The following is a 15,903-nucleotide window of genomic DNA, read 5'->3' on the forward strand; positions in this document are numbered from 1 at the left end:
AGTCGGTCAGTCAGTCTTTGGGCTTTTTGATTCTTATCGCGTCTCATATGACGATAAGTACATAAAGCCTTTCGATCTTTTTCAGCTTCTTCAGATCCTGTTTAAAATCCTCATCGTCGATCGTATTCTACTCTTTCAATGGACGTCTTCGCTTCAGTCAGAGTCTTGTCTTGTTTAGATACTTGAATTTCCTCTTCATCGATCGCCTCTTTCTCCTCACTAATTGTTTCTACCTTCTTTGAGGTATTTGTTGGCTAAGTTAGCTAGCTAGAGCTCTGCTGAAACTCGTAAGAAAGATAGTATTAACTCTGCGATCAATCCTTGACTGGCACTGATTGCACGGGCAATTATATTCAAGTGCATATTGCCATGGCGGCCATGGCAATATGTCCGTCACAGCGTCATTGTCCGTGATATCCTCGGCGTTTCGACAGAACAATCAAAATGAAAACCAAAACGATCAAATCGGACTTCATAATCATTCAGAACGAATGTTTGAGTCATTTTTTGCCGATATTCTTGTTTTTCCAAGCGTTTTTCACTGATTTATCACAAAAAGCGAAGTAATTTAACCAATTTAACTGAGCGTCTACCATGAACTTGGCTGCATTTCTTTCGTTGAGCTTTCTGATGCCATGCCAGAGCAGATTTCTCGCCCTCATTTTACGGTATATGCAGTTTCAGCTCACAAAATACAATATAACTAAGAGAATATCGTCTATCTCGTCTGCTAGTATGCTTTTATGTCTTTAAACATAATTTGTTACATAAATTACCTACATTTATGCAACTTTTACCGGCGTATAAATTGAAACATTTCTCACAGTGTAGTTGTCAGCGCCATCAATAAAGCTTTCGGTCTGCTAACTTTGCCTTGTGCTCCAAAAACTGCCCTTTTTCGTGAATATTCCCACCAATTCCACTCACTATGTGGTAAAAGAAGGGCAAGAGACGAGGCAACAGACTTAAAAATGATTAGAATAGCTGTTAGAAATGTATGTCGTGCATTTTCCTTTACGTAACGCCGATATAACCTCAAAAGTTGTTTTGTTTTGCAGATCCCCCAGATTTGCTGGAGAAATGCTCCAGTTTTGGGCACGGTTTCGGGGAGATTTGTTGGCCAGACGCCGCAGCGCAGTCAAGAGACAGGGACACACATGATAGGAGCGCATGAGAATGCAAGGAAGAGTGGAATATTTGGGAAATTGCGGAAGAAATTTGGTTGGTCCAAAACTTCAGACAGTGTAAGTTTTTTCCGGAAGGGGGAAAATCGCTCTAAGGGTTGGAATTTAATAGTATTTTCATGGTCTTGCAGAAATTGCGGATCTGCAGTTATCTTCTCTACGAATCAATTGTGGATAAACTGAACTATTTGGAGTTCTTCCGGAGATTCGATCTGCCGGACACGTTCAACTCGTGGTTCCTGGTCACGGAGTTGCATGTGTGGATGGTGCTGGTGCGTGCCATGGGCGAGGGTGCGGAGAAGGGTGAGAATGGGCGCTTCTTGCGGAACAGCATCGTGGAGGCGATGTGGAGTGACGTGAACATGCGTGCCAGGAAGCTCGATCCGCGCAATCCCGCCGGCGCCAAGAAGCAGATCGGCGCCCTGGCGGAGCAGTTCCAGGCGGCGCTCATCAACTACGACGAGGGACTCATGGGGGACGACAAGGTGCTGGCGGGGGCGCTGTGGAGGCGCTTCTTCGAGAAGGAGTGTCCCAGCTTCGAGATGCTGGAGGCGCTCGTGAAGTATGTCCGGGAGAACGTGAGAGAGCTGGACAGCCTCTCGCACGACGACTTCGTGCAGAAGCAGCGGATTCAGTGGCAGAATGTGGCCAAGGAGTGACGATAGAAATGACTAGAAATTAAAAGTTGTACATATTAAGAGAGAGTCTTCTCTGCATTCTTCTCGGGCGCAGGCGCTTTTCCCGGTCAGGGAAATTGTACTAGATGGGATTTTTCCATCTCCGCCGACCGGAGGCCGAGTGGCAGCCGAAGTGGGTGGGAGAAAAGTGTGTCTATGCGTCAAAAAGTTGGCCCAAAAGGGGAGAAGAAAGAAAGGATTTGTCGTGGGAAAGGAAATCGCAGGGCAGCAGCAAGAGGGCGAGTGTGTGCATTTCTCCGGGACAATCTGGCGGCCAGTCCGGGAGAGATGCTGATGTGAGTTTGTGTGGACTTTGTGGGCGATGTTCATGATGAAAATTCGGGGAAGATGGTCCCAATTTTCATCACTCTTCTGCTGTTTGGTGTCTTTGACGAAGGTGAGTTCTCTTCCGCTGCGTGGCAATCCGCGCCTGGCCTCACGCGCGCTGTCTCTCTCCTGCAGCATATCCCCAGTCGCTGACGACGCACTCCCTGAGGAAGACCCCGGCTGCCGCGGCGAAAGGGAATGACCTGTGGTGCTACTCGTGCGAGACGATGGAGGACGGCGAGATGTGCACGGACGTGCAGTCGGGCAACCATTCCAACATGATCCGCAAGTGCAAGGCGGAGGAGTTCTCGTGCATGGTGAAGCGCTTCTCCTACACCATCACCACGGAGAACTCCACCACGCCGCCCAGGATGTGGTCGCTGCAGCGCCAGTGCTCCAGCAACTGCGAGCGCGGCTGCATCGTGATCGGCGAGCGGACCAAGCTGTACGCCTGCACGTCCTGCTGCGAGACGTCGCTGTGCAACACGGACGACGGCAGCGCCCCGCCGGGCTTCCACGTCACCGCCCAGGCCCTCCTCATCGCCGCGGCCCTGGCGCTCCTGGCCACCGCCAACTCCCGGACACGCTGACGAGCAATTCTGCGCGCACCCGAGCTCTTAGACATTCGCAATTGGATATCAATCTCCGCAGTGGACAAAAAGGAAAAGAAACCAAACCAATTAGACCGATAGGATATAATAATAAATTTTAAATATGACACCCTCACTGCTCATCTCTCTCCAGACTCGCCACTTCCCGCCGGATGTGCTGGATGATCTCCGCCAGCGCCTGCGGGCTCACGCCGCTCTGGCACAGGCGGATGCAGATGTCCAGGCACTCGGCCGACAGCCCTGTGTCCAGGAGCTGCGACATGCTGTGGATGGCGGCCCTGGTGACGTCCGCCTGAGAACGGCTCCTGTCGCTCACGAATCTCGTATTTCCGTCCTTGGGAGACATCATTCCACAGTGTCCGCACCTGCAGGAACCCCAGCAGAGTGTGGTCAAGGGAAATCCCAGTGGAAATGGCAGGAATCTGTCTGGAAATGCCTACCTTTCAAACTGTATTCCTTCCTGGACCGAGTCCCGGACGCTCGATAATCGCCGTTTGCAGCGCACTTCACACTGCTAGAATGTCCGAATTGAGCTTTCGCTGTTTGAATTGTGAAAGCTTCCGATGGTTTTGCAACGAATTTTTGCACTTTTTAACGTATTTAGTAACATATTGAGAATTATGGCTTCCTCAAGGTGTAGAGATTTCCGTTTGCTGATTAATTCCTTCGCGGGCTTGTTACTTACATATGTATGCCAATGCGATTTATAAGAGCGAAGACAGACTTAAGGATGATTTCGAGGTTTTGTGTTATTTTTACACCCACTTTTAGGCATTTTAGAGGTGAACCACGAGATCATCCTTAAGTCTGTCTTGGCTTTGAGTTTTCCAACAAAATCTACATAGCGAAAATCTAATGAAATCAGCAGTAAAACAACTTCAAGTGTTCCCGGGAACGCCTGAAATGATGAGAAATGAGTAAATTTGCACGGATTTTTATTCTCATTTTCTCCTTGGGGGCTCGCTGGGGATCTGTCCAGAGTTCAGGGGGCTTTGTATGGTCGGCGCGTGCGGAGGGGCGAAAGGAAAGGCGCAGTGCTACACAGAAATGGTATATTCGGCAATCTACACAGTGTCACGGGGCAAGAGATCATCATGCGATCGGGATGGGGGCGCTGCCGCGGCTCAGTGGTGGGACGTAATATCGCCGTAGTGGTGCTTGGGCCACATGCACTCGCATCCGGCGGGCACCTGGCGCGTCAGCGACTCCCAGCAGTCCGTGCCGAAGAGGCGGCGCGTGAGGAAGATGGTCCGGTTGAGCTGGATGCAGAAGAGGCCCGCCTCGCCGCAGATCTGCAAGAGGGAGAGAGAGAGAATGGGGTTGAGAAGCCGCGCGGCAGCTGGGGTGCGACAAACTGTGCGGGCGGAGTGCGGTGGGTGGCATGCGAGGAGAGTTTGGCTGGCTTACCTCATCCATATTCCCATCGATTAAGCGACTTAAAGCGGGCTAGTGGACACACATACAGAATACATTAGGTAAACATTGGCTATGCAGTCGGTCGGTGCGCTCAATTACCTTGTTCCGGTGTACGCGGTAGTCCCTGAAGGAGGTGAACGGATGCTCGCATGTCACTTCCTCGTAGTGGTCCGGCTTGTACTCGTAGTTTCCGGCCTCGTCCTTCAGGTAGACGAGGGACCTCGTCGAGGGGCACAGCGACTGGAAGCTCGTCTGCGGATGGAGCGGATGGAGTGGAACAATTGATTAGGAAATCGGTGTTCACCAGAGTTGCAAAGGAGAAAACCGCTTGGCTGTGTTTTCACTGTTAGAAACTCGGACACAAGAAGACTGCATGTTTGTGGTGTACAAGGGGGAGATAATGTGCTCTCAATGTGTACACCACTTCCTAACACTTCCAGCCATTCAAGTTATAATAAGTGTCTTAAGGTTCCATGTGATATTTCTGTAAAAATCAAGCTTAAACCGCTTTTCCAGCGTCTTAAAATATTAGATCTTAAAAGACTCTAATTGGAAGCTTTCTATGTGATAAAATCACTCAAAATTGCTGATTCAGAGTCAAAATCGTACAGAAAGTGACCTAAATAAACATTTTTCAAGTCTACAATATTCTTTTTGAGGTTATGTGTGACTTTAACACACTTTTAAGTGTTTTTGGGCATCAGAAGTTCAGAATAGCAATGTTTATTGCTTGAAAACCCAATCTTGGCGACTTTAGCATAAGAATTAATGTGTTAGAATGCGAAATATTCATTAAATTCGTCTGTGATTTGTTACATAACCTAGAAAAGGATTGTTTATTCGTACAATTCAAAGCATTCAAAGGGAATCCAAAGAATTGGGATGATTAGTCAGTGAAAGAAACACGCAGGAAAGGAAGATAATTGTGAGTTTTTGAACACTTCCACTTCTTAAGTACTTCTGATGAATTGTACACCACTTCTGGCTATATTATCTCCCCCTTGGTGGTGTATTTGAATTGTGCACAAACAGCAGAATACCGAATTGTGCACCACAAAACATGACATTTCATTTCTCCTTTTTGCACACTTGAATTTTCTCCCAATTGTCCTTTGCTCTAAAAGAAGCCATTCATGGAAAATGAGGAAGTATCTAATCACAATCTGGCATCTATTGCGAAGTCTCTTGATTGGCCATCAACTCTTGGCCAGAAGCACTCACTCGTGTGATTTTCCCCTTGGTCCGGATCGATCTGCTGGGCAGCGTCTCGGCGTTGCGCCTCACATTCTGAATTCCGTACGGCTGGCTGGACTGCAGCTCAGGATCCATGTCCAAGTCCTCATCCTCGTCATACTCGTCGTCCTGGTGGAGGTAGGAGCTGGCGACGGGCTGCTCGTCGCCATAAACGGCGTCGTTGTCACTGGAAGAAAGAAGGCATCGAGAGAGAGAGAGAGGTGTGAGCTTAATGCCCTGGAGCGCATTTGTGAGAACGTGAAAAATCTCCTCCCGCCCCAGCGGACTCTAAAGCCAATTTCCACCTGGACGGGCGCTCCCTCGTGATTTCGCTGCTCAGCACCCGGAGATTTATGCTTAATTTCAGCAGGAAAACTCTGAGATTTTCTTCTGGGAGCTCAACTGAAATTCACGTCGCGCATTTCTTCTTGAAAGAATCTGTGTGTGTGTGTGTGTGTGTGTGTGTGTGTGGCGTAATCTGATTAGACTTCCGGGAATGATAAGGGGATGATGGAATAATTCTCACTTCTTCAATATGCAATGCACATCATCGTCATCTTTGCCACAACCGAATCGATTCGGAACGCGCGCTCTTGAGAAAATCACTGGGCATTGATTGAAATGGCGCGATTAGATATTGCTGCACACATACAAATTGTTTCTGATGCTTTTCCCATTCGTGACGTCGGCGACTGATAATATTTTCACGCTGAAATCCTCATTCGCACTATTTCCGACCTGTTAATTTGATATATGAAATGTAATTTCACGTTAGGGGGAAATATTCCACTGCTCCGGGTGTAATTCTGTGGAAATGCAAATATTGTGGCAAAATTGTCCCATAAACTGTCTAAAAATCAATTATGTATGGCAATGTAATGGGCAAAATTTGTGCATTTTTAATTTGTCATCCGCAGATAAAAGCAATCAGAAAGTCATTTGACATAATGACAGAGACAATTAGATAGAATCATTGATACAGAATCATGTAAAACATCCAAATAGAGAGTTTGGGAAAAATGGAATTGATTTTCATTTGAATAAATAGCAAATTTCAATTATCATTTTAGTTAACTATCAAAATGTGTTTGACAAATTTAATTAAACTTTTTAATCGCAATACAATTTTATTTGATTGTAAATATTGGAATTATCATTTTTTCCTTTGCGTGAATCATCTGAAATGATAGGCGAGATTGAATTGGGAATTATCATATTTGCAGATTTATAATGTAATTATTGACACTGTCTGAGCCCGCATAAGTTATTCACATCGCCAAATCGATACAATTTGTATCACATGTGTTTGATTCACACTTCAGACGCCCAGCATTTCAAATATTTCAAGCACTTTAATTGCGCACTGCAAATCAAGGGGAAGATAATATGGCTAAAATTTGTACAGCACTTTCTGACACTGTCACAATTTCTAGGAAGAATCCTAAACACTCCCCAGGATTTCAGACTTTGTGGATTGTTCATAAAAAGGCTAAAATTAACTATTAACTGGAATTTGACTTAAATGTGACCGAAAACTGACCGAAAACTAACTGAAATCTAACTAACAATTTTAAAATTCATGTTTTCTTACAATAAATTATGATTTTCATACGCTTAAATTGTACTTTTGTGCATTTTTCTTGATCATAATCCTTTACTTATTATCTTTTTTTTTTTTTATAACGCAAAATTGCAACAGTTTAAAAAAATTGAGGTTATGTTTCACTTTATCATTGTTTCATGAAATCACGATTTTTATAGGATAAAAATATGCAATTCTATCAAAAAGCTGAAAATACTTTCAATTTAGACACAAGAATTTCTACTTTAAGAGGTTATTTTGTCTTAAATTAATCACATAACCTAGAAAAATATATCAAAATTAGGACTGAGATAAAGATTCAGCAATACTTTCACTTCCTCAAATTGCCACTGATCTGTACACCACTTCTGACCACATTATCTCCCCCTTGCTGCAAACCGTATTTAGTTTATTGTGAAACTAGTATTAGAAAATAATATTTTGAGTGAGAAATTAAATTAAAACACGCAACAAATTTGGCAAAAACTACATTTCAAAACTTGTTTGTTCATCATTTTTGATTAAAAAGCATTATTATTTAATAAAATAGAGTGTCTTTCATTAAAGAAGACAGCTCTTGAATGCCTTTTGTGTGAAGTCAATTGTTTTCTTGAGTCTTTTTCTCCGTAAAATCAGAGCTTTTCCTATCTGTGCAGGTGAATTGTGAATCAGACGACAAGAGTCAGTTCAAGGATTGTAAAGTCCTTCTTCCTGGAATGATTGCCACACACTCTCTTCCAGGAACTGTACATGTGAGAGATCATAATGGGAAAAGTTCAGTTTGGTCTGGGGAAGCTCGATGTTTTCCAAAAATATCTGTTTGTGAGGTGAATTTTCAGAGAAAGACCAACAAATTACGCAAATAAACTCTTCGGCAATTACCGTGGAGGCCACAGAACTCCTCCTTGCCATAAATTTGATGGCGAAGGAAGTTCGCAGGCTGCCAAGAGTGGCTTTTTGTGTCAGCAGGACAAAGAGCGGGAGAGTGGGTGGGTGGCGAGGGGGAGTTTTCGCCGCCGAGGCGCGCTCAGGATCCGCCTGAGATGTGTGACAGAATTGATTGGCCCCTCAGGCGCGAGTGTGCCACACGTGGATTGATCCTGAAGGAAGAGGACACGAATTATGTGCGGAGCATGACGCCATAATTTTGATGGAGATGATAAAAAGTGTTTATTGATGGAGTAGAATAATTTCCTCCCGAAAAAACATATTCGTCGTTCCTTTTCTCAGTGATTGAGTATCGATGTGATAATACATAAAAAAGAAGTATGACATTCTCTTCGATACGCGCGCGTTGCAAATCGCCACCCAAAGTGCACAGGGTGGCGGACAAATGGTGGTTGGGTGGCAAATAAAAAAAAGGTGGAAAATATTGTGCCATTTTTCACCCCTCATCGTGTGGCACACATTTCCCACCAACGCGCGCTCGGGGAGAATTCTTCAATGGAAGTCGCTGGGATATTTGTCAAATTCTCTCGTCTTTTTGCCTGCTTCTCACCTTCTGCCTCTCTCTCTCCCTCTAATTGAATTACTTTCTCCCAGCAAATTAAATTGAATTACAAATGACTGGGAGATAATAAACATTTCCCAAGGTATTATACATGATTTCATTCCTCCAGCGCCAGAGCTTAATTTCCCTCTCGGTGAGGATCAATTGTCTCTCTGTCGCTCAATGGCATCTGCAATTAGACTTTGGTGATGTCCCTAATTGCACTTTGCATTGGAAAACTTCATGCCGAAGGTGAGGTTGAGACTAATGATTTTTTTCCCCTCAGTAATTCACCTCAATTCCTCGGCAACTTTAGCAATTCTGGGGCGTAAGGAAGACGAGAAAAAAAGAGCGTTAAATTCTCATACAACTTTTCCGGGGGTTGTGGTTTTTCCGAATGGGATTTCTTTGCCATCTCGCTGTGGTTGAAATAAGGAAGAAGAAGAAGAAAAAAAAACCCCAACAGAATTTTGTATAAATTCCAGTTTTTTTTCCCAGCAGTGAAAGAAAGTTCTTCGCGTTCTTCAACCCACACTTAAATTGCCATGAAACAGTTTTGCATAGGCGAAGAGACGCGCAATGGTTATAAATTGAAGTTGTGTGTATTTAAGGAATTGAATTCTGTGGAAATTTCCTTTCGGCTTCACACCGTAGATTTCCTCAGTGACCAATTTTGCGGGGCCACGTGGATGTGATCCCAAAAATTTGGCTCGGAAGAAAAGCTCATTAAAGTTGCGGACCAGAGAAGTGGGAATTGGTCGTAGATACAATCACATTGCACTTCATCTCAGGCAATTTATCTCACCCTCATATCTCTTTCACGGACAATAAAACCTCCTCGGATTCCGTCTTCACAGTAAGAATAAAACAGTGAGACAAGAATTGGATTCTATCTCAATATTAGGCAACACAATGGACTGGGGGTGGCGAATGTAAAATGCGTGGCATAAGAAGGATGAAAAAAAAAGTGAGAAATCCTGTGGGAAAAATAAATTTTTACGACACGACTATTCCTTTCAATTCCTCCAGCCACTCGAACTTGCGCCTTTATTCACTTAACAGTCCATGTTTTCACTTCATTGGAAACTCTTGAGAAATTTCAACTCCCACGTGCTCAAAATGGGAGTAAACTACCCCAAGATAAACTACAAATTTATCTCGGAGAGCCATCCAATTTTGGAGGTATTCACACATGAAAGAAGTGGACTGAATAGACAGGAAGTTCACTTGCAATTTATACGCTCGCCATACATTATTCTGAGGTGCAGGAGTGAATTTTCCAAGCAATTTTCAATCCAGTGTTTAAAGCAAAATTTCTCTTATCGCTGATTTGCAAGGGAAAAGTCACTCGCGATTTCAGACTATAAAATTACTGATTATTTAGTGTTTTCTTATTATACCAAAAAAAATTTAAATATTTGATTTTTTTCTCCACATTTGCCTTAAAATTAACAAAAAATAGTGAAATTTGAGTAAAAATATATGAAAAAATATTTAAATGTTTGATTTTTTTCTAAATATTCGATCAAAATTAAAATATTTGATTTTTTCTCTACATATTTCAGCGATAGGGCAACAATTTAAGCTCTAAAGGCATGTTTAAGTTGCGATTGTATTTCCTCCTAATTTTAGGTGTTCGAATCCAACTTCTGACAAATTTTGTGATTTTTATTAAATCTATTTAAATATCTTATCAAGGATATTCAATTTTTTTGTATTCTGCAATTTTAATTGATTTTTGATTGTTTTTAATTAAATTTTTATACTTGAAATTAAAGTTGATACTTTAAAGATTGGAAGATATTTTTGGAAAATGCGTTGAGTTTTTAATGAGAAAAAGACAATCTCAATTCAAAACGCAAAGCAGAGTTTGCAAAATCATCATACAGCTAATTTTAATTAAAACTATAACTGAGATGAGATAAAACACCCAAAAGGATTGCAATGTGAGAACATAGAATTCAGAAATAGAGTCGAAAGTGACCTAAATATCAATTAAATTTCAAAATGTCCGCAATAGTTTGCAGCAAAAGCAATTCAATTTAGAAAAAAAATCCGCCAAAGTTTCTCTATAAATCTCACTTTTTATGTGTGTGTGTTTGTGTGTGGAAAGCAACGCTAATTCGCATTGATTTGAGTTGTGAATTTGGGAAACAAACTGTGACATTCAGATTTCCCAGTGCATTTCGGCAATTACATATAAATAACATAAAGTTTTCTCCATCCCAAAACGGTGGGAATTTTCCAATTCCGTCAAATATCTCGGCTTTTTCCGGGCGTGAGTGGAAATTTATGTGTGTTGAAAAGTTTGAGTAAAATTGTAGCGGTGAGACAATGAAATACGGAAAATAAAAATCCACACCATAAGTGTGTCGGCTCACCGAATTCATCATCAATATTGGGGGAAATGCGCGTTAGGGGAGAGCGGGGCAAGGAATAGCTGCTGAAGTTTGTTTTATGTCGAAGGGGGAAATAATAAAAATTTACAGTTTCTCGCTCCCTTCCTGCCAAAAAGCAATAGGTGGCAAATTTATGGGACCTCCTTTCGGCTGATTCCTTCTTCCCCAAGCCTTCGTGCCACGGAAAAGGGGGAAAAGGGTGGGAAAAAGGGGGCAATGATGACGCTGTGGAGTCGGTGAAATCCAAAAAAAGGAAAAGCTTGTTAATTTATCTCTGTAAATAAAACACCGGCATAAAATCCCACGAAATCTCGGGCGATATAACTCACCTTAAAGTGGGATTTCTTATGCCACTCTTTTTCCCATCAACTCACTGAGCTTTCTGCCATTCTGGCAAGGAAAGCTCGCGAGTTGATATTGAATTGAAGGCTGAATTCATGTCAAATCCAGCAGGATTTTCCCACCCTGTCCATATTTCAATAGCACACACACTCACAATTAGTTTTCCCCTTCCAATTTCCAACGTCTTTTGTTTAATCAGTTAGTCTTCTGCAACTTTCTTTCTGTCACGAGCGAATTTCTTAGAGTTTCTCGAGTGTTTTTGTGTCAGTTTGTGTGTGGGGGAAAAAGTATATATATATTTTTAAAATTGTCTCAACAGAAAACACTTCTTCTGGATAAATACGTGTTCAATGTGAATTTTCCTGAGAAACTCTCGGACTCTCTCAGACTCCACATGGACATCGTCAGTGAAGATGCTTTAGAAATTATTCATACAATAAAATTAATCTTCCCAGATTTGTCATCTGTCGCTCGTAAAAATGTTCCTTCCTTTTTTTGAAATGCGCTCTTCAAGACAGAAAAGACATCTTTTTTAGAGCGCATAAATCACCCAAATCTCTCATCCAGACAGATAACACAATAATCCATTCGGAGCCTGTGCAAATCGTGTATTTACTCACGGCATAATTTGACTGCTCTGGCCACTTCCTGGCAGCAGCTGAAGGAGTTGCGCCGGAAATCGCGCCAGCGGCAGAAGTCGCTGATGCTGAAAGCTGCCAAAGTGCTTCTCATCCTCCTTCCGATCGCCTCTGCTGTCGTCATTTGCATTGCACGATGATAAGAGAATAATGCACGATAATACCAGCGCCTACACCCCGTCGAAAGAGAGTCCAAATGAACAAATTATTGCTCAATGGGAATATGATTAGCGACTTGTGTACACGCAACTGTGACGACGTGACGACAGAAGTCACAAAAAAGCACGGCCAAAACAGAGCGACACAGAATTTCACAGGCAAACTTCCTGGGCATATTTGCTCATTCTGCAATTTGTGAGCTTTATTAATTTTCCAACTCCCAAATGCGGCACCGGGAGCTGGAGGAAATTTGATCTGCAGACAGAAGGAATTATGCCAGGCTTCGAGAATTGCACAGAAAGTTTTGCCAGTGAAATCTCGAAGGACTTTCAGTGCGGTTTGTGTTGCTCTTCTAGCACAAGAGGGTCATGAATTTTGCTATTGCAGCTCAACAAGATTCTTGCCGCATTTTACGGTCAAAATGCGTTTAACAAGAACTTCAACTCCTCCGGGGAGAAAACACTCAGAGGGGATAATCAGAACAAAGAGTGTTGAACAAGTGGAATCACAAGAATAGCTTGAAATTTTTACTTTCCATCGATATTCCAGTTAAAATTGAGGAGATCTTTTCAACAAAGAAACATTAATCGATGGGAGACATTTGGAGCAATTCTCAGTCACACGAAAAATGTTGAAAATGTGTTATGTTGGTTTAACACACGCCTTTGCTTCTGTGAGTCACAAAATGGCAATTGTGTTAAAAACTTCACCACTTGTGTTATTTGCTATTCTAATTCACATGTGTTAAACCATATTCTACCGTCTGAAAGTGTAATTTTAACACGACCTCCAGAGGTTTTTTTTAAAGAGCAAATGAGTGACAGATTTTAATCTGCAAATATCTTACAAAGATGGATCAATCGGAAATTGTGGCTCTAATTTTCAAGTATTAACATGAAATATGTTTACAGTAAATTCTTTTTATCACGGATTTACTAGTTATGAACTTGAATATTAATAATTTTGTCAAATTTCACCATTTTTCCTCTCTTACACATCGTGGAATCGCTTAAAACATTGTTTTAGCGAAAAAAAGCACTTTGAATGTTAATTTTTATATGTTTTAAATTTAACACATTTGTGTGTGACTCAGAATTGCTCCAATTAATTTTAAATCCTTCTCACTGTAATGGAAATCGTTGGAAAAACTGAATTGAACTCTTCTTCGCCCTTTCAGTTGGACTTTGTCTTGAATTGCTGGGTAGTTTTACACTAAATTATTCCTCCCATTTCCAATGCACACCCCTTCGGGAGATGATATAATTTAAGGGGTATTTTGCATTATTCACCTGGTGTTGTCCCCATTGAACAAGTATCAAATTTGGTTATTTGAAATTATGTGTGGCGCACATGAGAATGCAAAATACTGCCATCGTATTCTCGCATAATATATAGGGATTATTTGTCAAGTTTGTTCTGCGCGAGGGGGTTTGGGGGGAGAGTTTAATTAAAACACGACAGATACGGAAAATTCATAAGTTTCGCGGTTTTTCAATGGCGCCACACGCTGTATTTGTAATCAGAAAATATTTTGCCATTCGTGAGTTTGTTTTTGCACGAGGGCACGTGTATAAATGTTGTACTTTCGGAATGGGGGTGACATGGGAATAGCACACAATAACCTTTGCAATGGTGGTCAGCCGCAGATCATATGGCATAATTAATCAATTTTCGCTCTTGGATGTGAGCTTTTCAATTAACATTAGCAAATATTTGTTGCGAATACATTTATATATTCTCCCTTGTTTCGCCCAACGGGCAGACTTACGTGAATGAAAAACCGTCCCATTTCCACAAAATTAAACTCGCCTTTTCTGCACACTCACTCTCTTGCCAATTATTTTTCGCCTATTGTGTGTCTCTCTGTCCCCGTATGACAGCCCCCGAAAACTTCCTTTTGATGGGATGAATTGCTGGAAGATGTGCAGGAATTTTTCACACCAACTCTATCACACATAAGACGCTGGCGCGACACAGGTTAAGATGTGTGTGAATGATTAATGGCAAAGCTCCTCTTGTTCACCCCCAGCAATGGAATACTTGATGAACGACCCGGAGACACTGCGAAGTTGGGATGTGACTGGATTTGGCCAGCCATCCGCGCCACCCTTTTATACCCCAGTTGAGTGAATATTTTTAATTAGTCCCCAGCAATTGCAGAAATCCAAAAGATTAGCTCTCTGTGTATTCAGTTAATTTGCCTTATCAACGCAGCCCAACAAATGATTCGAGCTTTCTCTGTCACCGCGATAAAAGCCAGATTCGTATTCTGGCGCACCGCGAACGCCCCGCGAGCGTACAAAATTATGTATCTCGCCGTCGAACATTACGCGTTACCTGTTTGTGAGACAATTGAGCGGGATATTGAGTGGCCGGAAGTCATTACTGCTCAATATCGACAATTGCCACAAGAGTTTATTCATATGTCGGATATTGAATTCCGTGACTCAGTCCAGCGCTTTTGCGTGGGGAGCAATTCAAGCTCAAGGGGCAGATACTGATGGTCGGAAGAGGTGTATAGACTTTTAAGAAAGCGTACGGAATTGTAAAAGATTCTGTTTCAACAAATTGAGGCATTTTCTAAATTATTTTGCTGAAATAAATCAATTTTACTGCTTTTTCTAGGTTATGTGAATGACTTAAAACAGATTTTGAGGATTAAATAACCCTCGAAATCATCAAATTTGTGTTTAATCTGGGAACTTTTCCCTATTTCTTGACAACGTTGAGCATTTGGGTTCAAAATAACTCCGTATTGGTTGAGAAAAAGCTTAGAAGTCAATAATAACCTCAAAAATATAATTTTAGTGTAGAAAAATGCGCTGTTTAAGTTTAAAAGAGACAGATTTATCCTTATTATTTAGTAGAAACATCGCGATATTCCTTTTATTTACTGATTTCTTGATTTGAAATGACTAAAATTAGTCTAATACATTTTTTAACCAGATTCATAACCTCACAATTTGAACCGAAGTCGTCTTGAGACGTAAAACCTTGATTATATAGCGATGAAAGTTAGAAAAGCGATGGAAAATGTCTTGATAGACGTTCAGAAGTGTCTGAAGTGTTAAAGATTCCACACGAAGTGGTGTACAGATTCAAGGCATATTGTCTACCCCTTGTTCTACTCCACAATCACATTCTATTTGCAAAGATTCTGCAGGCGATATGATATGTCGGAGCACTCAAAGCGGAAAATCCTCCCTTGAACTGGGTTTTGGGCCGCGGCGAAATGACAAAGGACTGATTGATCCTTTTCAAATATTCATAATTGTGCTGTTTGAGAATTGGATTTGACATTCATGAAGTGCAAACACACGTGTGAGTTTGTTCCATTGAAGCTCAACGTTAAATTTGACAAAATATGAATATTTCAAGGTGTGCTGAATTTTATCCTGAGGCCAAGTGCTAAGATGACGATGGACGCGCGATGAAGGAATCGATAGAAGGCGTGGCATTTTCCCCAAAAAATTTCCCACCCACTTGTCGATCATAATCTCAAAACAAGAGGAAAAAGAGATTTGAGAGGCATATTTGAATCACACACTCATTAATCACTTAACATCCTCATGATCCATCATCTTCGTCCTGAAAAGTGACTCTCGTGCCCCAAAAATCACACTGGAAGTTAATTTTTATTGATGAATGTGTGCGACAGAGTGTCTGATGTAAGGTTTATTTGACAATTAGCCTCGATTGATTAGTATTTTCCGGCTTCCCCTCAATTCTGGCAAACAGAGAGTGTTCAATAATAAAAAAAAGCTCGTAGGCCAGGAAAGTGTGTCTATAAAAAGGCCTCACAATTTAATTGAGTGTTTATTGACGGGAGAAAATTGTGTGGCGTAT

The 15,903-nt window shown here is 41.8% G+C and overlaps 3 protein-coding genes across 4 annotated transcripts; 2 read left to right on the forward strand and 1 right to left on the reverse strand.

The window, feature by feature from the left end:
* Positions 1 to 825: 825 nt before the first annotated feature.
* On the forward strand, positions 826 to 1,884 carry LOC132260302 (ubiquinol-cytochrome-c reductase complex assembly factor 1). The gene is made up of 3 exons (XM_059758331.1): positions 826 to 995; positions 1,059 to 1,244; positions 1,316 to 1,884. The coding sequence occupies exons 1-3, from the start codon at positions 972 to 974 to the stop codon at positions 1,841 to 1,843; spliced, it is 738 nt and encodes a 245-aa protein (XP_059614314.1). The 5' UTR covers positions 826 to 971; the 3' UTR covers positions 1,844 to 1,884.
* A 31-nt stretch (positions 1,885 to 1,915) lies between these two features.
* Positions 1,916 to 2,908, forward strand: LOC132260304 (uncharacterized). The gene is made up of 2 exons (XM_059758333.1): positions 1,916 to 2,258; positions 2,324 to 2,908. Exons 1-2 carry the CDS (start codon positions 2,210 to 2,212, stop codon positions 2,776 to 2,778), a joined length of 504 nt encoding a protein of 167 aa, XP_059614316.1. The 5' UTR covers positions 1,916 to 2,209; the 3' UTR covers positions 2,779 to 2,908.
* An 872-nt stretch (positions 2,909 to 3,780) lies between these two features.
* Positions 3,781 to 14,133, reverse strand: LOC132260005 (uncharacterized). Of its 2 annotated transcripts, XM_059757899.1 has the most exons (6): positions 13,826 to 14,133; positions 11,881 to 12,068; positions 5,437 to 5,635; positions 4,315 to 4,467; positions 4,207 to 4,245; positions 3,781 to 4,091 (listed from the first exon to the last, which is right to left on the reverse strand). In XM_059757899.1, the coding sequence occupies exons 1-6, from the start codon at positions 13,844 to 13,846 to the stop codon at positions 3,924 to 3,926; spliced, it is 768 nt and encodes a 255-aa protein (XP_059613882.1). In that variant the 5' UTR covers positions 13,847 to 14,133; the 3' UTR covers positions 3,781 to 3,923. The 2 variants fall into 2 exon arrangements, with proteins under 2 accessions (XP_059613882.1, XP_059613883.1); XM_059757900.1 differs by lacking the exon at positions 4,207 to 4,245.
* Between the last annotated feature and the right edge of the window lie 1,770 nt (positions 14,134 to 15,903).

Source organism: Phlebotomus argentipes, unplaced genomic scaffold (genome assembly GCF_947086385.1).
Source record: "Phlebotomus argentipes unplaced genomic scaffold, Phlebotomus argentipes genome assembly scaffold_18, whole genome shotgun sequence".
Taxonomy (NCBI): domain Eukaryota; kingdom Metazoa; phylum Arthropoda; class Insecta; order Diptera; family Psychodidae; genus Phlebotomus; species Phlebotomus argentipes.

Bases quoted from the DNA above. Each gene is read 5' to 3' on its own strand.
- LOC132260005 (XM_059757899.1), bottom strand. From the start codon at position 13,846: ATGGGACGGTTTTTCATTCAC. The intron at 5,636-11,880 runs GTGAGTAAATAC...TCTTTCTTCCAG, and splicing joins CAGAGCAGTCAAATTATGCC to TGACAACGACGCCGTTTATG. The intron at 4,468-5,436 runs GTGAGTGCTTCT...CTCCATCCGCAG, and splicing joins CCAAGGGGAAAATCACACGA to ACGAGCTTCCAGTCGCTGTG.
- LOC132260304 (XM_059758333.1), top strand. From the start codon at position 2,210: ATGGTCCCAATTTTCATCACTCTTCTGCTGTTTGGTGTCTTTGACGAA. The intron at 2,259-2,323 runs GTGAGTTCTCTT...TCTCTCCTGCAG, and splicing joins GTTTGGTGTCTTTGACGAAG to CATATCCCCAGTCGCTGACG.
- LOC132260302 (XM_059758331.1), top strand. From the start codon at position 972: ATGATTAGAATAGCTGTTAGAAAT. The intron at 996-1,058 runs GTATGTCGTGCA...TTTGTTTTGCAG, and splicing joins TTAGAATAGCTGTTAGAAAT to ATCCCCCAGATTTGCTGGAG. The intron at 1,245-1,315 runs GTAAGTTTTTTC...ATGGTCTTGCAG, and splicing joins GGTCCAAAACTTCAGACAGT to AAATTGCGGATCTGCAGTTA.